This window comes from Aedes albopictus, chromosome 3, assembly GCF_035046485.1.
Source record: "Aedes albopictus strain Foshan chromosome 3, AalbF5, whole genome shotgun sequence".
NCBI classification, from domain to species: Eukaryota; Metazoa; Arthropoda; class Insecta; order Diptera; family Culicidae; genus Aedes; species Aedes albopictus.
In genome coordinates this window covers 95,002,598-95,029,631 of record NC_085138.1, presented here as the reverse complement: position 1 = coordinate 95,029,631, position 27,034 = coordinate 95,002,598, and the positions used below count along the sequence as shown (strand labels likewise).

At 41.0% G+C, this 27,034-nt stretch overlaps 2 protein-coding genes and 1 long non-coding RNA gene across 8 annotated transcripts in view; 2 read left to right on the top strand and 1 right to left on the bottom strand.

Moving 5' to 3' along the window:
* LOC109411498 (myogenesis-regulating glycosidase) overlaps nucleotides 1-432 on the top strand; it is a 62,557-nt gene extending 62,125 nt beyond the window's left edge. For all 6 annotated transcript variants that reach the window (XM_062859200.1, XM_029873714.2, XM_062859199.1 and 3 more), the window contains one exon: nucleotides 37-432. In XM_062859200.1, coding sequence (XP_062715184.1) covers nucleotides 37-236 — 200 coding nt within the window. In that variant the 3' untranslated portion in view covers nucleotides 237-432. The remainder of the gene's footprint in view (nucleotides 1-36) is intronic.
* The window catches only part of LOC134291450 (uncharacterized), a 383,602-nt gene that overhangs the window by 211,462 nt on the left and 145,106 nt on the right, over nucleotides 1-27,034 (top strand). The window lies entirely within an intron of this gene.
* Nucleotides 364-27,034, bottom strand: LOC109411492 (nucleolar protein 6). Its single transcript, XM_019685013.3, has 6 exons — nucleotides 26,897-27,034; nucleotides 25,931-26,838; nucleotides 10,302-11,791; nucleotides 998-1,620; nucleotides 617-907; nucleotides 364-541 (listed from the first exon to the last, which is right to left on the bottom strand). The coding sequence occupies exons 1-6, from the start codon at nucleotides 26,915-26,917 to the stop codon at nucleotides 413-415; spliced, it is 3,462 nt and encodes a 1,153-aa protein (XP_019540558.3). The 5' UTR covers nucleotides 26,918-27,034; the 3' UTR covers nucleotides 364-412.

Here is a 27,034-nt window from a genome sequence, read left to right as displayed (position 1 = left end):
TTTCAACATTTTATCATGACCAATTTCGTTTTCCAGAATACCTTCTCGGTGAGGACATCCTGGTGGCACCGGTGCTGACGGAATTCGCCAACAAACGGGACGTTTACCTACCTAAGGGTACCTGGCGCGATGGGAACTCAACCCAGGTGTACGAAGGAGGCCGCTGGTTGCGTGACTATTCCGCACCGATGGATACGTTACCATACTTTGTCAAAACTACGTTCCAAATGCGGTAGAATCGGGAGAAAATGAGAAAGATCGACTGGTCTTTTATATGTGATCACACTCCTATCTAGCGGTGTTGTACATAGTCGGTACTCAAAAACGGCTTTCGAAGAACTTGTGGAATGAAAGATAGGTACATACCTTGTCGTGTTAACTAATAGATGAAAACATTATATTATATTAAATGTTAGTTGGACTTCCGTTCAATCTTTTGCACTAATCCTTTCCCGATGATTTCGAAGTCTTGTATCAGAGCTTCCGTATTCAACTTTAGAATACCCTCTCTTGTAAGTATACGACCATTCATGTTGCTAGTCTGTAAATATAAGAACCAGAAATAAAGCTAGTCAGCTCGAGGAACTAAAAATTCTTAAGAAATCCGATCATTTACCGTAAAAGGCTTCTCCTCAAGGGCATCCGGTCGCCACAGGACTGCGATCCGATCACCACCGCAGTGATCGTGGAAGAACACCGCAAACTTCCGGTAGCCGTCTCGAAGTTCTCTCAGGTATAACTCCACAGGGTTGAACCCAGCTGCTGGGTCTTTCGTTTCCCCTTCCATCAGGAGTGACCGCTTTCCTCTGGTGAAGTTTTCCACACTGGTGATTCCCGTGGCGGGGATGATGGTGGAATCCAGATGGATGATCAAATCGTAACCTTGGTAAGACGGTTGGTAGAATATCTGCAAATAATTGTGTTATTAGCGTACCGTGAAACAGGATATCATACAGTGTCCAATATAGTTGTTTTGAAACTGTTCAACGAAACTTACATGAACTTTATTCCGAATGGCATTGAAGTTGCTCTCGATCATCGTCACCATGTTCTTCGCCAGAAACACGACCCGGGTCAGAACCTCCTGGCTGGGTGCCCGCTGAGCGAATAACCCATATTTCTCCAAATCGCAAGACGTCACAATAGCCAACGGTGGGAAGCTATCCCTCTTGTCGATAAACTGCTTCTCCAGTTCTTCCACCTTTTCCTCCGGTATCTCGTCGTTGAAATTCAACAGCACCAGCTCTTTGCTCCAGTCCGTGCCGGCCAGATGCTCCAAGAACCTCAGGAAGCCGGCCTGCGGCTGTAGGGTGGGATCCTGCTTCAGGTACAGCGACGCCACGATCAACTCGGTGCACTCGTCCGGCCACAGGAACGGATCGATCAGCTGCGAGTAGAGCCACCGTTTGGCCATGGCAGCAACCGAGCCGAACGAGAAGTACTGCTGGTGCAGACCGTGCAGGATACCGGTCAGTTTCGGCAGGATGATTGCTTGCATCTCCAGCTGGACGCTTTTATCCGAATCGCGGTACAGCTTGGTGACCTTGTTCTCCGAGAGGTACTCCCGCTGGATGGTGATCTCGCGCTGGTGCACGATGTGTAGCCGGAAGAGGAACTTTTCTGGAAGAGGAAATATCGAGAGTTATGCCAAAGTACCTATAAATGTATTACGATCATATTAAGATATCAAAATCATAGAAATGTTTTTGGGAAAGCTCATAAGAATCAATAAGGCATGAAGAAATGTATGGAGATTTTTTTCGGAAAGATTTGTAAAAGTCACAAAAAAGTTCAACATGGTGTAACTTTTCATAGAGTGCATCGAAAATTCTCAAATTTTGACTGATTGTCAACCAATTATATGTGCATCATTGATACAAATTTGAGCTCGATTGGTTAAGCTTTCGCGAAGCTAGAACCATCCTCGTAAAACATTATTTTTTAGACAACTAATGTTTGAACTGTCATATCTCGACAACCAGTGAACTGAATTGGATGAAATTTTTGACGAAAGCAGTAAAAGTTTGTTGATGCACGTTATGAAGTTCCAGCATGTTGAACTTTTTTGTGAGAGAAAAAAGTGCTTGCAGGATTGCTGGAGCAAAAGCCTACGCAATCTGTTTAGTTTTTAATTGGTAAAAAAATGGAACGAGCTCACCAAACTGTTTTAATACTTGTGCCAATGTAAATGATAAAATCACAAAGATGTGACGAAAAAAATCGAGTTAAAGATGTCTCTAACCAATTCATGATAAGCCTCTTGTCTTGGCACAGTATCATTTAACCCTCGAGCAATCGCGATGTTGTATTTTCTACAGTTTTCTACGCTTTTCGTGTTCAGCATTAGCGTGATGCTGACGGTGGTGGGCAACCGCGCGAGCTACAAAAGGTTAAAATAACACTAAGAACCGCAGTCAAATAAGCACTATACCAAACGGCTTTATGCCAAATTGGGTATGCTCATTGGAGTTAGCAACATTACATCACTTTCAACAGTGCTGAAGTAACCCTACAAGAGATGTTGTTTTAGCAGAGATTAAAATTTTCATTTTCAATGAGTGAACTTCAACGTAAATTTTGAAAATTCTCAACTGAGGGATCAAAATAAAATTCATTTTGGTGAATGAATTTTTTCACCTATTCATTCATTTTTCTGTCACTGACAATTTTCACTGAGAAATATAACTGGACCGTAGCTCCCGATTATACTTCCAATCACCTCAAAACTTGTGCATAGTAGTTAATTAGAATCTTAATTATCTTCTCTATTTGTCCATTAAGTCGGATTGTGCGTCTGTTAACAGAAATTGGGCATTTTATGACGTGCGCAAAAATATTCGTGACAGAGAATTGAATGAAAAAAGAGAGGCATTCAGCTGACAATGAATGTGGCCAAACACGAATGAAAAAATGAGAATGTCAATCTTCACTTTCAATCTTCGAATTTTTTACTCTCTGGTTTTAAGATATCGTCCTGCAATTTCGGCAAAAAATCAACAATGATTCCAAGAGGAAGAAGAATTATCCAGAAATTTCCTTACGGGTTTCACTATAGAAGTTCTTTTGAATATCGCCAGGGGCTCGGGAAATACTCTCTAGAGGATTCCTGCAAGATTTTCTCTAAACATCATACTAAAAATTACTTTTGGAGATTTCTTAGGCATAGTTTCTTTCTGGATTCCAATTGAATGATTTTCTGCGATTCCTTCCGGTGTTCCTTTCGGGATTTTCCCATGAGTTATTCCCAGGATTGCTTCCAGAGTTTGTACAGGATTTATTCCTGGGATTGTTGTAAGAGTTCCTCCAAGGACTTCATCAAGAGTGTTTCGTGAATTTTTTTGCAGGAGTCGCTCTCAAGTTTTCTTCCAGTGGTACTCTCCCAGAGTCCAGTTCTTCCGAAGTTCCGTCTGCTATTTATTCAATAAATTGTCATGGACTTTTTTCTAGAGTTTCTTCCGGAATTCAAACAAAAATTTCACCTGAAACTAACCTGAAAGTTTCTCCCGGGATTTCAATAAAAGTTTCACCTGAAAGTTCTTCCGGAGTTTTTACAGGGGCTTGTCTTAGAAGATTCGGAAGTTGCCTCCGGGATGTGTAAGAATTATTCACGATTTACCCTATTCGAAAGGCTCGAACCGATAAACCCCAAGAAAACCCAACAACCATTAGGTCTCAACAAAAGGGATCTCAACATCTACACCGGTCTAATAACGGGACGCTGCCCCTGCAGATACCATCTACAGACGATCGGGGCAATCCAAACCTCAAATTGACGCTTCTGTGACGAGGGAGAAGAGAGAAACATCAGAACACTTCCTCTGCTACTGTAGTGCACTCATCCATCGTAGGTTCCAAGTTCTCGGCAAGCCCTTCTTCGGGCTTGCTGGCATATGGATCTTTCCCCCAAAGACGTGATTGGCTTTATGAAGCTAGTCTCGCCAGAATGGAGGAACCACATACTGCAACTCAGAATCTCTTTTCATCAATAATAGGTAGGCTTGAGTTCAGTCGATACCAAGGAATCTCAGTGACAAACATGTTATTGAGATAACTTGCGTACCTCACAGCAAAAGGGTATATCACAACAGTCCTGGGCGCAGTGATCTTCACCCGACAATCGAGAGATTGGATCGATCGGAAGTCCTCATATTCCAAAGAGTCACCTTTCTTGTAGATGGGGCGTTTGACCCCTTTCTTTCGCTCCTCCGGTAGCTGTTCGGTCGTCTCCCAGATCCGGACTATTTGCAGGCAGGTGGCGAACTTTTCCGGGCCCATCTTGATGAGTTCAGCTCCGATACCATCCTTTACCAGATGACTATTATTGTTCTTGAGCTGGTGGATAGCATTTTTAACTTCCCTCAACGTGGGAGTTGGATCGTTATTGCTCCCTGCTGTACTGCCGTAGTCTTTTTTGCTACTGCCTTAGTACTCCCGTCCTTATAATATATACCTATCTCTGCACATTTTGGTCCACGAAGCCTTTGCGGGATGCGTTGAGCTTCTGGTAGAATTTCTGTGTTTCTTGTAAACGGCACAGCAGTTCCATTTCTTTACATTCCACTTTTTCCCAACGGCACTTTTTCTTCCTGAAAAGGCGGGTCTGATGTTTCCGCGATCTTTTGTATCGTTCCACGTTCTGCCGAGCCTCGTGCTGCAGCATGACCGCCCTTGCTGCTCGTATGCGGTGGCGACAGAAGTTATTTTAAGTATCGCCAGGGACTCGGGTAATACTCATACTCTAGAGGATTGCTGCAAAATTTTCTTCTAAAAATCATACTAATAATTACTTTAAGAGTTCTCTCAGGCAGAGTTTCCGCGTTTCCTTCCAGTGTACCTCTCGGGATTTTCCCATGAGTTTCCTCTCCTCTTCTTGGCGTAACGTCCTCACTGGGACAAAGCCTGCTTCTCAGCTTAGTGTTCTATGAGCACTTCCACAGTTATTAACTGAGAGCTTCCTCTGCCAATGACCATTTTGCATGTGTATATCGTGTGGCAGGCACGAAGATACTCTATGCCCAAGGAAGTCAAGGAAATTTCCTTTACGAAAAGATCCTGGACCGACCGGGAATCGAACCCGTCACCCTCAGCATGGTCATGCTGAATACCCGTGCGTTTACCGCCTCGGCTATATGGGCCCTTCCCATGAGTTTATTTCCGGGATTTCTTCCAGACTATCTTATCTACAGCAGAAATTCCTAGGTTTTTATTAGATCTCCTCCAAGGATTTCATCGGGAGTTTTTCACGAATTTCTTCCGGGATATCTTCCATAGGTATTGCTACACAGAGTCCCTCATTGGATTTCTTCCAAAGTTCCTTCTGTAAGAAACTTTCGTGGGAAATTCGTCTAGAATTTCCCCCGGGATTTCAACAGAAGATTCATCTGAAAGTTCTTTTGGAGTGGAAAGAAGATTCGGATGTTGCCTCCAGGATGTCTCAGAGTTTTCCTCGATACTCTGGCATTCCGCACAAGATTTTTTTCGGGAGTTCTTTTTTCTGATTTTCTGCAGAAGCTATTTCTTAAGGAGTACTTCCTGCGATTTCTTTAGAGGTTACTTCAGTCTTTTCGTCGCAGTTGTTTGCAGGATTTCTTGCAGTGATCCTTCAGGGATTTTTCATGTTTCTGGTACAACTTCCAGAGTTCTTCTCGCAATACCTCCTGGGATAACCTACGATATTCCTTATAAGAAACTTCGGATAAATCCAGAAAAAATCTTGCGTGAAACTCTGGGCAGACCTATTGCAGAAATCTTGAGAAGAAGTTTAGAAGAAATCCCAGGAAATTCTAGGAATAATCCCGAAAGGAAATACTAGGGAAATTCCAAGAAAATCTCAGAAAACCTCTATGTCCAATCCCTGGCTAAATTCCGTGAGAAACTCCAAGAAAAATCCCAGGAAGAACTTTTGTAAAAATCTCACAAAACTTCCGGAAGAAACTTTCGGAAATCATTCAAATAAATTCCTGAAGGAACTTTGAATTAATTTCGGATCTCCGGAAAGAAGAAAGAAAAACCTTCTGATTGATTGATTGATTGATTTGTCTTTATTAAAGAGACTTTCAGCCCTTGGCAGGCCAAAAACCTTCTGAAAGAAATATCGATAGGTACTCCTACATATACTCCGTGAAAATCTCTTACAGAAATCCTTAGTGCAACTTTGCTAGAAATCGCTGGTACAACACTCAAAAACCTTGAAATGAGCACAAGAAAAACCTCAGGAGCTATGGGAGCAAATACGGAATTGGGAGAAGCTCTTGGAGAAATTAACCCTCAATTGATCGCGCTGTTGTATGTTGTACAACACGTTTAAGAAATCTCGCTATTTGTATTCAGCATTAGCGTGGTGCTGGCTGTGGTGGCCAACCGCGCGAGTTACGGAAGGTTAAGCTGAAAATTTGACCAGAAGATCATATTAACATGGGAATTATGAAACTTGCCTGACCGGTGGGATTCGAGCAGGTTCTGATTTCTAAAATGTCTAATGTAGAATGACGTAAAATGATGATTTCGGTAGTTTCCCTTCAATATTTAATCTTAAATATGCCGGAATTACTGATTTTTGGATCGTAGAACAGGTGAAAAGTGAGGTTACGAGACGCCACTGCTCAAGGAACTGCTCCAGAAATTTCTCCTTCGTTAATTCCTCCATTAATGTCTGGGGTTCCGATAGTGATTGTTTCGGGGCTTGTTCGAAGAAATGCTTCAGGAATTCCTCCAACGATTCATTCAGAATTTCTCACTTCTGCAAGGAAAGGACGCATCGAAGTATTCCTATAGAAATTTTGCCATAGCTTCCTACGGTGCTTCCATCATGGATTCCTTCAAGATTTCCTCTAGGGATTACACCAAACATTTCTCCGGTAATTTCTCCAGGGATATCCTTAGGGGTCTCCAGTTAGCCTAGTGGTTATAACTATGGATCGCCAATCCGGAGACGGCAAGTTCGATTCTCGTTCCAGTCGGGAAAATTTTCTCGACTCCCTGGGCATAGTGTATCATTGTCCTTGCCTCACAATGTACAAATTCATGCAATGGCAGGCAAAGAAAGGCTTTCAATTAATAACTGTGGAAATGTCCAAAGAACACTAAGTTGAAGCGAGGCAGGCCAAGTTCCAGTGGGAACGTCGAGTCATAAAGAAGAAGAAGATATCTTTAGAGGTACCCCCAGTGATTGTTCAAGTGCTTTTTGCGAGGTTACCTACGGGAATTTTGCCATAGATTCTTAAAGAAGTGCACCATAGATCTTTTTAGGTATTTCGGCAGATATTCCTCCCCAGATTACTTCAGATTACTTCAAGGATTTCTCTTTATATCGCGAGAGATTGCTCCAATAATATCGAAGTATTTCTGGAGGCATTTCTTCTAGGTGTTCTTTCAGAAAATTCTACTAGAGATTATTGTACAATAGGGCACGATCGGTGACGTACTAGATTTGTAGTAATGAGCTGAATTTTTGTATGGTGAGAAGGTAAATTCTCCGTTTCTGCGAGGAAGTCGTGCAAAAAACGTGGGTATTATGTTTCTTTGTCTAATTTGATGCTGTTTGAGCAAAACTTTGGAAAACCGTGTTGTGGTTTTCTCCATTTCTTGTATCTTCAACAGCACAGTTTTCCAAAGTTTTGCTCAAACAGCTTCAAATGAGACAAGGATTCATAATACCCCTGCTTTTTGTACCATTTACTTACAGAAACGAAGAATTCATATTTTCACCATACAACAATTCAGCTCATTACTACAAATCTAGTACTTCACCGACCGTGTCCTATTAATCTAGGAATTTCTTCAAAATTTTCTACAAAAATCTTTAGGAGTTCATTCAAGTATTCCTTCAATAATTTATCTAGAAATTACTGCAGACATGGATTCTTTCGGATTTTTATTTTCAGAAGGATTCCTGGTCATAAATTCTTCTAGGAAAAATGCTTCAGAAACTCCTCCTTTAATTCTTTCCGGAACACCTCCAGGAATTCATGCAGGCATTTTTTTTAGGAAATCCTTATGGAAATGCTTCCGGAATTCCTCCTGGGGTTTCTTCAGAAATTCCTTCAGAAACTGCTAAAGGAATTCCTTCACAAACTGCTAAAGGAATTCCTCCAGGAATTCTTCTTGGGATTCCTTCAGCATATTTTCAAGATTTCCTTCTGCGATCACTTCAGGACTTCCTCCTGAGATTTCTTAGGAACTCCTCCTGGGATTCCTGCAGGAATTTCTCTTGGGATTCCTCCAGGAATGTCTCCAGGGGTTCCTCCATGAATTCCTCCAGGGATTCTCCGGGAATTCTTCCAGGTATTCCTTTCGGAATTCCTCAAGAGATTCCTCCAGGAATTGCTGTAAATATTCCTCCAGGAAGTCCTCCAGTGATTCAACAAGGATTTTTTTCCAGGGATTCCTCCAGAAACTCCTCCAGGGATTCCTCCTAAAATTTCTTCAGAAATTCTTCCAGGTATTTCTCCAGGCATTCCTCCCAGGATTCCTACAGGGATTTCTCTAGGCTAGGGTCTTCTTCTGGAATTTCTTCAGGCATTGCTTCAGAATCTGGTTTAGGACTTAATCCATGGATTCCTCCAAGGACTCCCCCAGAAATTCCTTCAATAATTCCTCCAGGAGTTATTCCTATTAGTGAGAAATTCCTCCAGGAATGCCTTGAGGAATTCCTCGAGAAATTCCACCAGGGGTTTTTCAAGAGATTCTTCCAGGGATTATTTAAGGAATTTCTCCAAGAATTCTTCCAGGGATTCCTTCAGAGATTCTTCAGGGCATTCCTCTGGGAATTTCTCCAGGCATTCCTCCAGGAATTCCTTCCCTCCAGGGATTCCTTCAGAAATCCCTCCGCCCAAGAATGCCTCCAGAGATTCTCTCAAGAATTTGTCCAGGAATTCCTTCAGGCATTCCTGCAGGAATTCCTCTTGGGCATCAATTAGGAATTTCTACAGGGATTTCTCTAGGCATTCCCCCGGAATTTCTCTTGTTATTTCTTCCTCCAGAAATTTAGAAAAATCTTCCCATCTTTTCTCAATAAAATACCCAGGAATACCTGCATATTTTTTTTAATATCGAAGGATATTTCTAGAGGAATTCCTATAGCGATTTGTATAGAAATTCTTTCAGATATTTTTACAGGGATGCATACAAGCGTCACGGAATTTTCCAAGATGTCATCCATGAATTTTCTCCATGAAATCCATTTGAAAGATTATCAACGAATTTGTTCAAGAGTCCATCCATGAATTCCTTCAAGATTACTCCCAGCAGCTCCTGCAAAGGAATTCTTTCGGAAATTTGTCGTGCGAAGCTTTCAGGTATATATATTATGAAGAAACATTTTAAGAAGTTATCCATTTATTTTTTTTCAGGAACTCCTCCATAATTTCCTCTAGAAGTTTTTCCAGGGATGTTTTGAGGATATTTCTTTAGAAGGCCCTTCAGGGATTCTTTCAAAAACTTGTCAAGGGATTTACTCAGAAATTACCACGGGAATGCCTGAAAGGATTCATCCTGTTTTAAGACTTATCCTAGAATTCCATCAGGAATTCCATCAGAGACCTCCTTTCCATTTTGGGAAGAAATTTTACCATAAATTTCTCTTGAAATTCCTCCAAGAAGTTGTCTAAAAATTGTCCAGGCATTCCTTCAGGAATCCCTCCAGCAATTTCTTCAGGAGTATACTCAAGGATTCCATCACGAATTCTTACAATAAGTCCTTCGGGGATTCTTCCAAGCAACACATATGTCACAGAAGAGCCACGGCAGTGCAGGCTTTGGTTGCGCAGAAGTCACTGTGGCTTCCTTTAAACATATAAGTACCTACATGCTTGAAGGGCTTTCAGACATTTCTCTAGGAAATGCACCAAGAATTCCTCTAGAAATTCCTTTTTTAATTTTTCCAGACATTTCTTTTTGAATACATTCCAGTCTAGAAATTACTTCAGACGAATTCCAAGGTTTTTTCCAGTAATAGATTATGCTCTGAGATAGAATAGAGATCCAGGACATTCCAAGATTGCTGATAAGCATAGACAAACTGGATGATTGATTACTGAAAGAACTCCAGTTAGTTGTGGAAGTCGTGGAACATGTTCATACGAACATGTTTCATAAGTAGTAATAACTATCAAACATGTAGTAAACTCTGATTTACTACTTCAATTCATACGACCCAATTGTTTTGTTTTGAGAGTCAAAATAAAGACCTCAAGAATTTCGCCCAAAGCTTCTTAAGTAAATTATTGTATTAAATTCGTTCACTATCGCAATACAAAAGTCAGTTATATACTAAAAATAAAATTTTGTTAACGATCACTTACCGTACATAATATCCAGGTAGTCGAAATAGGCCTGTGGAATCAGCTCCGCGCTCTTCCCAGCGTATGCCCGGATACACTCCGCGATCCGCAGATAGAAGGCAGCCTTGAGCTTCCGTATCGCTTCCAGCTGATCAGGCCACTTTCCACTGGATTCCAGCTGAATCGTCGCGTTCACAACGTGCGACGACAGGAACATCAGCTGGTCATTAACCAACAGTGCCTTCGCCGTTGGTCGTGGCGGATCCGGATCGGCATACCGGAACACGGCATCCGTACCGGCCAACGAATTGATCGCCAGCGGAAGCCCATCCAAGGTCTTCACGATTTTGCTGAGGTTATCGAACGCCCGGATGCAAGCAAGCGAGCGCTCCTCGACCGTTTCCTGCAGTTCACCGCCATCCGGTTTGACGGAAACCTCGAACTGCTGCGCCAAATAGGTCAGCTTAGTTTCCGAGATGTCAAAGTGTGCGTTCAGCAGGTAGAGCGCTATCTTCCGGCAGATCAGACGCTTTTCCCCGATCGGATCCGAACTGGAGCCCCAAACGACCGATTCCGTGATGGAACCGTCTTTGAAGCGACGCAGTTCGGCCTTACCGCGCCAAAAGTCCCGGAACTCGTCCGCAGCTTGCTTATCGATCGCTTCCGGACCTTTATCCAGCACGGTGAACGCTTCCTGGGGGTTCAGTTGAATGCCGAACGTTAGTTGCAGATCGGTGGAATCCTCCCGAATGAGGATTGGCACGATGAACGAAGCCCGTGGTCCAAGGCCTCTTTGCAGAAGGTGGTAGATCATCTTCCGGAAGTGGGCGTGTGTATTTCCGAAGTAGTTCAATTTGTCTTCGTCGGAACCGAAGGTGTCTACAACGGATCGTATCAGATCAGGTTTGTCGATGCTGAGGATGTGATCGTACTGCGTGTAGGGAGGATACTTGCTAAGGAACAGGGGAAGGAAGCTGTTGACCTTGTGGTTATCCAGCAGGTGGATAGCAGTAGCGGCTTCTTGTTTGACTCGACGGTACAAATCTCCGGAGAGATTCGCACAGATGTTTAAGAGACCCGAGCTATCCAGAAAGACAACTTCATATTGTGCTAGATGCGGTTGCAGATTCGCACTGATTTCCATAGTGATTCCTTCGGTGTCCCAATGGCTATTGGCCAACTGATTCCAGAACAGTCGGATGATCTGGTAACTGCTCATGCTGCTATAGATTTTACGTGTTTGCAGCAAATACGCAACGTAGAACGTTGCCAAAGCACCATCGAACCCGTAGTAACCGGCGTCGAAACGACGCTGACGCAGCCATACCTTCAGTAGGACGATAGCCTGACGAACCTGATCCGATTGGAGAATGCTGTCCAGAATTTCCTGGTTTTTCAGCAGCCGCAAGTCATACAGGATGGAAGCGTTGTAGTGCGGCGTAGGTGCAAGTTCAGAAGTCACCTCGCTCCCAATCAATGCTGGTCGAACGTTGTTCTTATCTGGAAGAAATCTGAGATATAAAAAGGCGTGATGTTAAACTAATGGACCGTGTCGAGATCGATTCAATTCATGTTATGAACGGAAGACTTCGATTAAATTTGTTTTAAATACGACGAAACCCCGAAGCAATAGCTTTTAGTTATTTAGAGAAATCATGCCACCCATGCACCTATACCTTCCCATATTTGCCGCACTGATCTTTGCTCCTGCGCTCCGCAGTGATCGCGTAAACGTCGGTTCCGGTGTGCTAGATTGCGTGCGCTTCCGAAGTGTCTATCAGCGGAAACATGTTTTCGGAACCGGTTACTTCCACAACATGGACTTCTACCGTATCTTGGCCGTATTCCACAGCAACAGAGTTCCCCGCAACTCGGCCTTCCGCATCGAACGGATCCGAGAGTTCGAGGAACCGCTGTACTACATCAAGCTGATCAGTTCGCGAGAGTACGTCTTCGGAGGCGATATGTCAACGGCGAGGGATAACCTACGGCTGCCGGTGTTTTCCTACCACCACCAGGTGAATACGACTCGCCAGGATGACGGCATCTGGGGCTTCGAGAAGGCGTACGTGAATCGCGTCTGGAGAGGAGCTTGGTACATCAAGAACATCTACTACGACAACTACCTGATTGCGTCGACCGTGCACGCGGATCCACCACCGATGGCCACGAATGCACGGTTCAAGACGCTAAAGCTGGACCGGAGGCGACAGGTTCCGTTGACCAATGCGCATATGTTTTATATAGAAGATTGTTGAAGATTATTTAATTTGTTAAAAAATTGCCACTGGGAAAACCGTCTTTCGATCTTCAAGTCTCATATACCAATCCACTCAGTTCGACAAAATGTGTATGTGAGTGGTCCCATTCGAATACGATGATCGAATAGGTATTTTTTGTATTTAGGTTGGAATAAATTTTGAATTTTTCTAAATTCATGGGGTATTTTTTAAGAATTTTCTTAAAGAAAACCTCGAAACAGTTCTTAAACAAAAGTTCTATGAAACCCATGGAAGAATTTTCAATGAAGACCAGAAAAAGTCCCAATGATTTTCTGAAGATATTCCTCGAAAGAATCCTTGAGAAATTCTCCACAAAATCTCTGGAGAAACCCGTCTTAGAATTTACGAAGAAATTATTTGTAGAAACTTCCAATAAAATCCCTGGACGTATTCTCAAAGAATCTTTCGGGAAATTCCTCACGAACTCCTTGAATAAATACCCACTGGAATATCTGGAGGGTTCGCCAAAAAAAAAACATTAATGATGTCCCTACAGAAACCCTTAGAAAATACCCTGGAGAAATTCTTGTTCGAATACCTGGATAGTAAATGAAATCCGTGAGGGAATTTCTAAAGAAATCTCAGAAAGAATTCTTCAATATATTCCCTATTTAATTCCAATAGGAATCCCTGGAAAAATTTCTCAAAGAATATAGAAACAATTATTGGATGGAATCGTTGTAAGGTATGCCAAGAGGGACTTCACAAAAAGATTCCCTTAGGAATCTCTCGAGGGCTGCAAAAGGGTGAGTCGATAAGGAGATCGTCCAACATAGCTCTGGTTCTCACAAGTTCCTACCTCATGCTTCCACGGGTCAAGCGATGACAAAGACCGCCAGCTAAGAGTTGTGTGCTTAGCTGGTAGTGCAGCCTGAGCCCTGTTATCCTTCTGACTGCAGCTAGATTGCGGAGGTACATTCCGAGCGTCTGTTCACCAAACCGCACCTTGAACAGCGTCTGTTCTCCCGAGCAGGGAATGAGAACAAAACTATAACAATTTGATAACTAATTTGGTTATTTCATTTTCATTTTCATTTTGCAGCATTTGGTGGGGCAATGAGAGCGCAAGTCAGTCCAAAGCCGATGATAAGGAGGGGTAATGGCTGAATAGTCTTTGCTGACCACATAAACGCCATGGGATAGGAAAAGGGTATTTTGGTGTGGGATTAGGGTGTTGGTACAGACTTGACAATATCAATGCTATTCAGATGCAAAATAATTTTAAGGCTCAATAGTGAATCGCATACCTTCCAAAACCAAAAAACAATAATCCACAAAATACCACGCAAGTCAAAGAAAGAAAAAGCGCCCGATTGTTTATTTTGTCAATTATAACAAACGGAAACTTCTACCCTCTCCGACTCGCCAGTCACCCGGAAAAAAATGTTCCTTCAGTTCTGGAAAATATATTATCCCCAATTAAGCCTTTAATCGAATTGTTCGCGTGGTCTTGAAGTACCCCTGCTAGGTAAGAACCAGTCATTGCCATACATATTAAATGCTAGACATGACCCCATGGATAGCATTTGCATATGTAAAAGCTTTGCTGATGTGACTTTCCTATTAGGCAATTCTCTCATCTCATGTTTGTCTTCAAAACCTTGTCAAATTGAAGTTCATAAAGAATACATTACAAGGTTCGAATTCCCATAGAATGAGATCATTCATTCGCACTACAACACCATAGGAGATAATATCACATTGGCTGATTACAGTACAAATGCGAAAAATCTCCCTTTTCCCCCTATCCGCAACCCGGGGACGCGCCCTGTTGGATTTCGAAAGCCTCGGAGAATATAACAAACCTTCAATGGCATTCCCATACACTAACCCACATTGCCCATTCAGGGGTCTGACTGGGCCTATTACCCTCCCTCAGTTTGTAATATTCTCACCAACTTGGAATTATATTTTCCCGACACATAAATGACTTCGACAAATGTTCGATATACTATGCAGCATCATGATCAGTATAACTATATCAGATGACTTGAAGATCTGATTTTTACAGAATTATTTGCCATTGATTATACATTCAGCTATTCCAATCATTACTGCAAAGCACATCGACCACATGCCTGAAATCAAAGCTTCCTGGAAGATATAATCCAAGCCCAGGGAATTTGATAACTAATTTGGTTATTGATAACAAAATGAAATCAAAACGAATTTTCGTTTCGATTTTTTTTAAATTGAATATCAAATTGAGATATCATTTTGTTTAAAAACTCAATGATAACAAGATTTGATTTCAAAAATTCCAAAATAGGTTTAACACGTTCTTCAGCATTACTTTACCGTGGAGGGCCCATATTCTGCGCACCGAAGACCTTTTCATCTTCATTTAGCTGTAATAAATTGCAATTCAAACCGATTTGTCTGAATTTTTGAGAGTGCATAGTAGGTTGTCCCAAAATTGCACAAAAAGCTTGGGGGCTCACCCTACAAATGATAGCTAAGGGAGTTAGAAACAAACTTTTGTATGACGGCAACTTTTAGAATTGACGTTTAGAGGTCGCCCGGCGAAATTTTTGAAAAATGGCCATTTTTTTAAATAAATATCAAATACATATTTTTTTACTGTACAAAATATACTATACACACCATTTTTATATTTTTACAGCTTGATATAGATCCAAACTACTTGGAAAAAATAAGTAACGACATGTTTTGCAGGTAGGTAACTTTTTGATAGTAAATTTTTGAATTTAATAAAATTTATCATTTTTTGATATACCATGGCTTTAACCCATCATAAAAAGTATCTGAATCTTATGCTAATTTAAAACAATTTCATTAATAAGATAGGAAGTTTTATGAGGAAAAAATTTGCCAAAGACAGCATGGCATTTTTTCTATCCGTTTTAGAGTTATTCACGATTTACTTATTGGAGAAATTTAAATTTTTAGGTAGTGAGTAAAGTGAGACGTCTGTTTGTCTGTGATGTTAGGCTAGGCGCACCACGATGGCCTAACGGCCTGTCCTAGAGTGACTGGAAGGGAGAGTGGCGTCAATGTCAAAATTGGAACAGCGATCATCTGTCAAATCCATACAAATTCCCGTTCCAAACGAGCAGGAGACCTGTCAAAATTGGAACATGACACCACACTCCCTTCCAGTCACTCTAGGCCTGTCCATAAACTACTTAGACTCTTAGGGGGGGGTCTTGCCAAAGTCTACGCTCCACACAAATTTCGAACGTTTTGTATGAACAAAAGTCTACGAGGGGGTAGGGTGGCCTGAGATGGCCAAAATGTGTCCACGTAGTTTAGGGACAGCGCATAGTGTACGTTCCGTTCAGCGTGCCTGTCTGGGTCATATTGACCCCAACAACATTCTTCTAGGGTTAAATCAAGATTCAAACTTCATAAGAAGAAAAAACAATCCATTTTTTTTTCTCAACTTTAAGCACAGACACACAGACGTAGGGGTAGGCGGGGCAATATGGACACCCTAAGGTTTTTGCCTACTTTACCTGGCAAGATGTCAAAAAATTTAGTTTTTTGATGCATGTATCCTTTTAAAGTCCATTTAGCATCTATTGCATAAGAATGCTCACGAAGAAAAATTATTTATCCACTTCAAAAAATGTTATGAAAAATGTTAGTTTTTCATAACCGTCTTCAAGCATACGGGGCAGAATGGACACCCCCATGGGGCAATATGGACACCATGAGACTTTTACGAATTTCGTACATTATTTACACATATAAAGTCATTTCATTACAAAACAACTATTATGGATGAATAATACGCCGAAGTAGTTCATTTTTGTTCAGTTAATTTAAATTCAGGCTGTTTTGGATAAAGCCTCGTTTTTGTCGGCATGTAAGCTGTGCCTAGAACAACTATTTTCCACTGCTGTTGTTTTTTGACCAATTTGTTTCACCCTATGTCTACTATAGTGAACATTTAACCGAAAATATACTGAAATCGAAGAATTTGGTTGGTTTGTGATTTAGGTTATATTTTTCCCTTGCCACTTCTTTCAAAAAGGTGAGTGTCCATTTTGCCCCGGCAGCAGAAGATATTTCCAAACTTGATTTTTGATATAATAAAGAAGAAAATCTAAACATGTTAAGCATGTAGATACAGCAAAACTACTTGTATGTGTTCTAGAAATATCAGGTTTTATTCGACCTGCAATAAATTAATCACTAAATCTTATTTTAGATGGTGTGAAAATTATAATTTCCATGCACAAAAAACGGAAGACAACTTTTTCGTGTAAAATCAAGTATAATTTTAATTTCGAATGTTTCTTTCCTGAAACTACGTTTTAGACAAATGGACTATATCTCCATTCATTAAAAGTTCAAAAAAGTTCGCATATTTCAAAATATTGAGGGTGTCCATTCTGCCCCGGGTGTCCATATTGCCCCGCCTACCCCTATCACTCTACTCACTTCCCATCGTTTCCCTTTTCAACGGATTATTCAAATATTCCGTAGTTCGCAAATCACTCGCTCATGACGCTCGCATCGTTGTTGCTCCTCCAATGGGTTTGCGTATACCACAGCATTGGGCGATTATGTTTGCGTGACGATGATTTTTATCGCATGTTGTTCCAAGTGATACGTCTATTTGTGTGTGCTTTAAGCTTGAGCGTGTGAAAAAATGATTCAAGGAAAATTCCATTATAAAACGTTTCTGGGCCAACCTGGAATCGAACCCACCACCTATGGTTTTGCTGATTGCCCGTGTGCTTACCACTTCAGCTATATGGCCTTGGAGACTATTCTTCTTAATTTCCTCTGAAACAACAAATAATGAACGTTACTTGCTGGGATTAGGGGCCGTACACAAATTACATCACGTTTTTAGGGGGTTGCAGAACATGACGACCCTTACAAAAAACATTGAATTCCCATATTTCTGTTTCGTTTCTTGTGGGTTTCGTTTCGGGTATTTTAACTATTGTTTCTCCAAGAATTCTGCCGGAAATTCTTCCATGAATTCTTCGGGTATTTCATAACGATCCGTTTAGATGTTTCCCTATAAGATTTTTCCAGGCATTCCTCCTGTGATTCCTCCAGAAGCTTTTCTTGGGACTCTATCAGGATCTCCTGCTGGGATGCTTCCAGAATTTTTGCTGGTGTTCCTGCAGAACTTTTTCCAAAAATAATCTACATAAACTCCAGGGGTATCCAGGGGTATCTCTAACGGTTTCTTCAATAAATCCTCCTAAAATTACTACGTGGATTCATCCAGTAATTTCTTCAAGGATTCTTTCAAGAAATCCAGCTGGGATTTTTCCATATATATCTGCTTTGATTGTTCCATGAGTTTCTGCTGGAGTTCCTCCAAGTTTATTTTTTTCTGGAAATTTCTACAAGAACCCTTTCAGATATTTCCCAAAGAATTATTCATGCATTCTTTCTGTGATACCGCAGGGATTCCTGCAGGAGCTCCTGCTGGGATTCCTCCAGAAATTCTTGTTAGTTTTCCTGCAGGACCTTATCCAGTAATTCCTACAGGAACTTCTGTTGTGAAGTATTCAAAGACTTTCGTAGATATACTTGCAATAATTCCTCTATGAGTTACTCCATGCATTCATCCATGAATAAATCTAAGGCTGGCACAAATTTCTCAAATGGCGGAGAACGTGCCTGAAGTAGAAATCTAGGGATTTTCGTAGATTTTTTCAGGAATGCCTCTTAGGACTCCTTCATGGATCCTTCATGGATTTTCTTAAAAAAAATCTCTATAAATGCCTTCAGATATTACCCATATGGGAATTCCTCCAGAGATTACACTAGGATTCCTCTATTAGATTTCCAAACTTGCCATCCTCTATGGATTTCCCGGGGGTTCCTCTTGGGATTTTTGCATGATTATCTCTCGGTATTCCTATATGAAAATCTCTCTCATGAAATTCGTGCTGGAGTTCATCAACCCATTTCTGCTGTGATTCCTCTAGGAACTGCTCCAGATATTTCCCTAGTACTTTTTTTCGGGGATTTCTACATGGGTTTCACAAGAAATTTCATCTGTTATCTTAACAGAGATTTCTGCAAAGAATGCAATAGAAATTCCTGCAATTATTTTTCAGGAATTGCTCCAGGGATGCCTCTAGTGATTTCTTCGGAGATTGAAGTAAGGATTCTTTCAGAAATTATTTAAGAGATTTATGCGGAGCATCTGTGAAGGTTTTTTATAGAAACTATATACGGGATTCCTTCAGGAATGCCTTGAGGGCTACGTCCCGTAATTCCTCGGGTAATTTCTCCAGGAATCCCTCCGAAAATTTCTTTACAGATTTCTCCAGATTTTTTAGAGATTAAGCTCTGGAAATTAAAGTGGAAAGGCAGCGGAAACGTATCCAATTCGGGCAGTAAATATGAGGTACGACATACTTGTCAATCAGATGTTGGTTTATTTTCATTCGTTGACAGCTAAAACTAGAGATTATGATAAATTATGGCAAAGCACTGCATATTCACTTGAAAACTGCATTTTCTTTATGCCCTTTACTGCCCCCACTCGCAAAACAGTCCCATATGAATAGGAAACCCAGCAAAGATGGGACTGTTATGCGAGTGGCGACAGTTTACATCCACTCGATTTTTTTACCACAAAGCAGACCCTCCTCACCTATCTCCGTAACGCCTCACTCGCTGACGAGCTCAGAACAATTTTTCATGAATAAAAAAATGATTTTAAAAAATTTCCCGATTTTGTCAGGTGCCGGATTTTGCTGGCCCAAAATGCTACAAGGGGCTGACAAAATCGGGAGCTTACTGTAGTAATACCAGTTCAATTTTATGGCGAAAAAAGGGTAGATTTTAAGAAAAAATAGCTGGAAAATGGTTTTGAACATTAAGCAAAATATAAAAGAATTAATTCATTAGAAATTCATGATAAAAGCTTCTGGGAACTGTGAGAATACCATTAGAATTTCTGGAGCTATATAAAGCTAGCCTTACTTCACATGCTTCATGTAACATATTTAAAGTTGATTTAAAATGAAAACGAGCAGTTATAGAATCAAATAAAGATAATACTGGTATAATCTCAGTCGCCACTCTTTCCTTTTCCACTTTAAAGCAGCTTTAGGTATCATGTAAGGTAATGATTGCTATATACACACCGTACATATCGTCCCCTTAATGCTAGAACTAGGTAACTGGTTTTGCGAAATCGCAAGAAATTTGTTTATATCTAAACGTACACCACAATAAACACAAGTTTGTCGATTGAAAATCCGAAAACACATATTAATTCAACTTTTAAGACCAACAATGAGTTTGTTTTATATCAGGATGAGTTTTACCAGCCATTTTTATCCGCACTTTCCAAAACGAGTTACCTAGTTCTAGCATTAAGGGGGCGATATATGCATTGCTTTTAGTAATTTTAGAAACTTCTCGATATACTGTGTCAGAAAATCAATCAAATTGTTTTTCAATACACACGGTCTACAATGCCAATGATTGTCTTAAATTTAAAGTTTGGTTACGAAATTTCACCAAGTTTCTCCTTTTTTGTGAAATTCCATAATAAACACCTTTAGGAATCACTAAGAAGCTCTAATCAATACTCATTATTCCACAAATCTTGCCATCATCCACTGATTTTTGAAACTTGTGTAATTTATTCTGAAAGTTGCATCGAAAATTTAAATTCTAATCAAAATTGTTTGCGAACAAAAAACGAAAATTGAGCCAGTGTTGCGAATACTCACTTGCAAGATTTATACTCACTAGCTTCTATCTCAGTTCAGAAGCACGTTAGCAAAAAACGGTGTATGAAGGACGTTTAGATTGTAGTGTTACCCAAAATTTTGCCGAATAAAGTAAAAGTCTCACACGCATACCAAAGTCGTGAGAGAGCTGTGAGCACAAGGTGAGTAAAATTAGTATAATTCATACTCACCTCGTGCTCACAGTTGTCTAACGACTTCGGTATATGTGTGGGACCTCTACTTTATTTCACAAACTTTTAGATAAAACTAAACTGTAAAAGTCCTTCAAACACCGTTTTTTGATAGCATGCTTTGAAACTGAGATAGCAGCAAGTGAGTATTAATTTTTGCAAGTGAGTATTCGCAACACTGAATTGAGCACGGAGTTAAGCCAAGAATAACTTAAAGAGTTTCACAAAGATATTCTGATAAGGACTTCTCAGTTTTAACAAATTGAGCATTTAGTGCAATGAAACTTATCTAGCAACCATACTCAATTTCAATATTCTCGAAGTCTATTTTGAAAATGTTCTTCATTTTTTTTTTCAAATCGTGTTAAATTTCATGTTGTACCGTGGAGTGCCCTAATTTCGCGCGGGTCCAAATTTCGCTTACTGATAATATTTAGAGAACATAATCATAGAACTAATCGTTGCATTGTCCAAATTTTACTTTAGATAGTATAGTTAAGGTAAAACATCAAGAAATCCCATTGCAATTGTGCATACAAACTTTAGAGGCACAAATCTGACGAACGAAGCATTGAACCAAGCCGCACTTGTTTATCCTGGCTTTGTTCACTTGCAAAAAGAGGCAGCTTTTCCAAATCGAGCGCATTTGTTTACGAATTTTTAAAATTCTTGCTTTTGAAAACGTGAGTAGGGGTCCAAGTCGGTCATTGTGGCAGCCATATTTGTATTCTCTGAAGTTTCTCCTTGAAGTGAAATTGGGACAATTGCACAATTGTTTTTATGATTATGATGTCTAAATATGATCAGTGAGCGAAATTTGGTCCCGCGCGAAATTAGGGCACCCCACGGTAAATGCATTTGAAAAAGATTTCCGCAAAATCCGAGCCGTGGTTCGCAAAAACCGCGCGAATTGTATATAACATTCCTGCATTTTGAATCCGGACTTACTTTGTTGTTAATCGTTCAGTTTTATTGAAATCATTGCTTAAAGCTTATAGCAGTTTTATTGAAATCATTGCTTAAAAGACAAACCTTTCGTAAATTCACAAATATGGTTTAAGGGATTTTTTTTTTGCACGATCCGCTAAATGTATTTCGCCGTAGTGCATACTTAGTTCCTCATTTTTGGAAACTGAAACAGTTCATAAAGCTCATTAAGAATTTCGAAATAATGAGATATGAGAAATTTTAATCAGATTTATGAAAATTTATACCTGATCATTACGAAACTCATAACGGCCCTATGATAACATTTTTTTTCGCGGTTTCATAATGTTTACCTTTTGAAATTCGTATGTTCAGTTGCCTCAGCGTAGATATCAAAAAGTGGCACATCTATCGTATTGTTTACGATCAACATTGTTTTTTATTTATTCGATTGTTCAACAATCCTCAAAAAAGAACTGATGCTCGATGGTAAGATCCGGCTGCGGTCTCCTGTCCAGCTTGATCGTGTAGAACTGTGCCGCTGGCCCGGCCTGAGTCGGCGGTTGAGCGTGTTCCTTCGACGCAATCATATATTCGCCGTAGTACGCATTTCTGATGTACCAACTGCCCAGAAATTTGTCGTTCTTGATCACCTTTTCAAACATCCAGACGTCCACATCGCCTTGGGTGCGGTTAAAGCTGTACACATACGAAAACACCGGCCGCCGATCGGGGTGAGTCGCCGTGTTGGTCCAGCCACCGAAGAGGAACTCCTGCGTGTTAATCATCCGGATGTAGTACAGCGACTCTTTGAACTCTTTGATTCGCTCGACCCGGAAGGCCGAGTTGTGCGGGATCGTATGGTGATTATAGACGCCTATGTAGCGACCTCGATTGGTGTTGTAGAGGTAACCCGTCCCGTAGATGAGCCTTTGCATATTGGCGCTCCGAATACGAACGCAATCCAGTGGGGTCGTATAGATGGATGGTTCAACATATACAAAGTAATCATTGGCAGCCACTAGGCCTAGAAGGGTGAGCACTGCTAGCAAATACTGAGTCGCCATTGAGACACGTTCGTTTGGAACAGCTTGAGGCGGAGAGTCGTTATTTGGTCCCATATATAGCATAACGTCATGCACTTCAAGCATTTCAGTGCGATTTATTGGGCTTTTGATACGCACGTTTACTGGAACGCTGGAACAGTTGCTAAGGGGACGATGTTTCTCGTAGAAGATTTTATGAGATTTGTTTTTATTATTTTTAGTACAATCAAGCGAACACAAATTTGCAGTGGCGTCCTGTTCCATAGCACAGCTAGAGCTGTAATAAAATAGATATTTATGCAACGAACTACTCCGCAAATCACATGCGAGTGCATGCTAGTTTCGATTTCCTGGAGGCATCCCTGGAGAAATTCCTGGACGAATGCCTGGAGTAATCCCTGGATAAATTTCTAGAGGAATCTATTGTTACGGGTATAAATATTTGTTACAATAATAAGACAGAATAATTGTTTAATGTGTTTAAAGTTTAGTATACATGCGTTCTTTGTGTTACATGTTGAATTTTAACTTGTAAATATTCCCCTTGTAATAATTAACATTTATAGGGTTCTGCCAGAATAGAAGCCCATGAAGTGCAATCCTATTTCGATTGCCAACATTTAGGCCAGTTTGGGCCGCGATTAAATACTAGAAAAGAAAGCCTTTCCCTGGCACAGACTTCAAGTCATAGAACTCTAGGTGTGAAACCCGATCAGGATGCCCGATTAGGATTAGATTTCCTAGACAAAACCAAGCTATGAACACAGCAGCAAAGACTGTGAACTAAAAGGCAAACTGCCAACTAAAATACAATTCCAGGATGACCTTGTCATCCTGTGATCGGAAGGTGTTATCCATTTGGATAACAGGGCACATTTATGTTCTGTGTTGTCTTGCGTCAACTTCTGATGTCTCTTATTTGTGCATTTATAAGGTTCTAAATGTTGTGATGTGTTAATGCTTTGTAATAATTAATTTCTTTTATTTTTGTAACACTATGGATGATTCCGTGGAGGAATTCCTACAATAATACCTGGAGAAACCCTGGGGGAATCCCTGGAGGAATTCCAGAAAAAAATCATGGAGAAATTACTGCAAAAAATCCTGGAGCAAACACTGGGAGAAATCCCTGACCTGAAGAAATTCTTGGGGTAATTCCTGGAGATATTCTTGGTGGAATTCCTGGAGGAATCTCTGGGGAAATACCAAGATGAAATCCCAGAGGAAAACCTGGAATAATTTCTGGATAAATTCCGGGAGCAATTCCTAGGGGAATTTCTGAAGGAATTCCTGGACCAATTCCTGGAGAAATTGTTGGGGTAATTCTTGGTGGAATTCCTGGAGAAGACCCTGGGGAAATGCCTGGATGAAATCCTGGAGGCATAAATTCCGGGAACAGTTCCTGGGGTAGTTCCTGGTGAAATTCTTAAAGGTATTCCTAAACGAGTTCCTGAATGAAATCCTGGAGGAATGCCGGGATGAATCCCTGGAGTAATCCCCATAGAAATTCCTGGAGGAACTCCTGGAGGAATGTCAGGAGGTATTCCTGAAACAATTCCTGGGGGAATTCCTGGAGAAATCCCTAGAGGATTCCTTAGAGGAGCTCATGAAGGAATGCCTGGAGAAACCACCGTAAAAAATCCTAACGATATGCCTGTAAGAACTCCTGGAGAAATCACTAGAGAAATTCCTTGAGAAATATCCAGAGTAACTCCTGGAGTAATCCGTTGAGAAATCATTGAAGGAATTTCTGGAGAATTTCCTTGAAGAATCGCTGGAGGTCTTTTAGAAAAAATCTCTTAAAGATTTCCTGAAGGAATTCCTGGAGGTGTAACCTCTAGAGAAATTCCTTAAGGTACATGCAGGGGAATACCTGTAGGAATCTCTAGAGGTTTTTTAAAGGAATTCCTGGATAAACCCCTGTTGAAATTTTCATATGTATGTCTGAAGGAATCCACAGAGGAAATCCTGGAACAATTCCTGAAGGAATTTCTGGAGGAATCTGGAGGAAGAAATCGCTGAAATTCTGGAAGAAATTCTGAAGAAATCCTAAAATGAGTACGTAGAGAAACTATTGGAGGAATCCTTGTAGTAGTTCCTGAAGGAATGCCAAGAGGAATTCTTACAATAATACCTGGAGAATCCCTGGAGGAATCCCTGGAGGAATTCCAGGATAAATTCCTGGAGAACTTACCGCAGAAATTCCTGGAGCAAACCCTGGGAGAAATCCCTGAACTGAAGAAATTCTTGGAATAATTCCTGGAGATTTTCTTGGTGGAATTCCTGGAGGAGTCCCTGGGGAAATACCTAGATGAAATCCTGGAGTAAAACCTGGATAAATTCCGGGAGCAATTCCTGGGGGAATTTCTGAAGGAATTCCAGGGGGAATTCCTGGATCAATTCCTGGAGCAATTGTTGGGGTAATTCTTGGTGGAAATCCTGAAGGTATACTTGGTGGAATCCCTGGAGAAGTCCCTGGAGAAATGCCTGAATGAAATCCTGGGGGCATACCTGGAACAATTCCTGGATAAATTCCGGGAACAATTCTTGGGGTAGTTCCTGATGAAATTATTAAAGGTATTCCTAAAGGAGTCCCTGAATGAAATCCTGGAGGAATGACTGGAGATATCCCTAGAGGATTCCTTAGAGGAGCTCATGAAGGAATTCCTGGAGAAACCCCTGTCGAAATTCCTGACGACATGCCTGCAAGAACTCCTGGAGGAATCACTAGAGCAATTCCTTGAGAAATATCCAGAGTAACTCTAGGAGTAATCCGTAGAGAAATCATTGAAGGAATTTCTGGAGAATATCCTTGAAGAATCGCTGGAGGTGTTTTAGGAAAAATCTCTGAAAGATTTCCTGAAGGAATTCCTGGAGGTGTAATCTCTAGAGACATTTTTTGAGGTATCTCTAGAGGGTTTTTAAAGGAATTCTTGGATAAAACCCTGTTGAAATATTAGGATGTATCACTGAAGGAACCCACAGAGGATACCTGTAACAATTCCTGAAGGAATTTCTGGAGGAATCCCTTGAGGAATTCCAAGGATTATTTTCTGAGGGAATTCTAGAAGAAGTTTTTGAAGAAATTCCAAGAGGAAATATTGAAGAAAATGATTACGTGGAGAAAGTATTGGAGGAATCCTTGTAGTACTTCCTGAAAGAATGCCAAGCAATGCCAAGAGGAATCTCTAAACAGTTCCTAGAAGAGTTTCTGAAAGAGTTCTAGGAGGAATTCCTGAATGAATCCCAAGAAGAGTGCTTGGAAGCATTTTCAAAATAATCTCGGAAGTTGTTCATGAAAGAATCACAGAAGGAATTCCCGGATGAATCCCTGGAGGAATTCTTGGAGGAATTTATGAAGAAATAAAGCAGGAAATAAAGCACCGGCAACACAAACTGTCTAAGTAGGTATGCGGTAAGCGCTTATACGTCGAAAATCTACCTAACACCTGTTCTTGCAGAATAGCTATTAATATGCTTCCAAATGAACCCAAAAGAAAAAAAATCCAATTAACTTACCTATTCGGCGAAAACTTTCCCATCGGAACGGCATGCACCACAAACACCACCCGCTTGGCAAACTTGTCGTCACCTGGCGTCAACTCCAGCACCGGCTTGCGGGCGTCCCCCTTCAAGGGTACGAACCGCATCCCAGCGGCCAACGGATACTTGGACTGCTTTCCAAGCGCTTCCGCCAGATGGCTAAGGAAATGTGCCCTTTTCAGATGGTACCGCATGTTGCGGTAATCCTCTTTATGGAAGCACTTATCCGGAATTTCCAGCAGCAAATCCACTTTCAGGGGCTTCCCATAACCAGTACCCAGTCGAGTGGCTCCCATCTGGTGCACTATCCGCTGCTGCACGAATTTGAAAGTTTCCTTATCCAAAACACCACAATCATCAGGAATTTCCAAAGGATAATCAACCCCATCGTAATCGACGTCTTTCAGCGATCGCTCACTATCGGAATCCTTGACCGTCCGTAAGAACTTCCGGAAATCTCCCAGCCACTGCTCAACGTAATTCGAAACTTTCACTTTAATCTTCACCTCGTTGAGCATCTCTTCAACCTGCAGCCGAAACAGATTCGAGTGGTAGAAGTTCTCCGTTTCCTTCAAGCGGTTGATCTCCTCCATGGTGGGGGCCTTGTACAGCTGCTTCAAGGCCTTGATCTTCTGGATGTGTTCCTCATCCTGATCATCACTGGCTTTACGTTTCACTCCTTTTGTTGGCTTTTTATCTGGGTTAACCAAAGCACGCACAAATCTCCCACCACTCTCCTGACCGCTATCACTTTCCTGTCGATTATCATCCTCCTGGCCATCATCATCGTTGGAATCGTCGTCCGTTCCGTTTTCAATCATCGAATCATAATCAGCTTCCACCTGTTTCACCTTCGAAGAGACCGGCTTTGAAGGTTTCGATTTCTGCAAAAGAATCATTCACATTGGCACATAATCTGTAATCAATCTAAAAAGCACCTACCTTCATGTTAAATTTTTTCATCTTTTTTCAAGAATTACCGCAGGATTTCTGTTAAATATTGGAACTTTTTAGTAAAAATGTGAGGAGCACAAAAAAACCACCATCACTTCACTGCGCTGCACATTGTTTTTGTTTTGA

What these genes read in the sequence shown, in the direction of transcription:
- LOC109411492 (XM_019685013.3), bottom strand. Translation starts at nt 26,917, where the DNA reads ATGAAAAAATTTAACATGAAG. An exon ending in GGAAAGTTTTCGCCGAATAG is followed by an intron (nt 11,792 to 25,930) that starts GTAAGTTAATTG and finishes TTTATATCTCAG; the next exon opens with ATTTCTTCCAGATAAGAACA. An exon ending in TTGAGGAGAAGCCTTTTACG is followed by an intron (nt 542 to 616) that starts GTAAATGATCGG and finishes TTATATTTACAG; the next exon opens with ACTAGCAACATGAATGGTCG.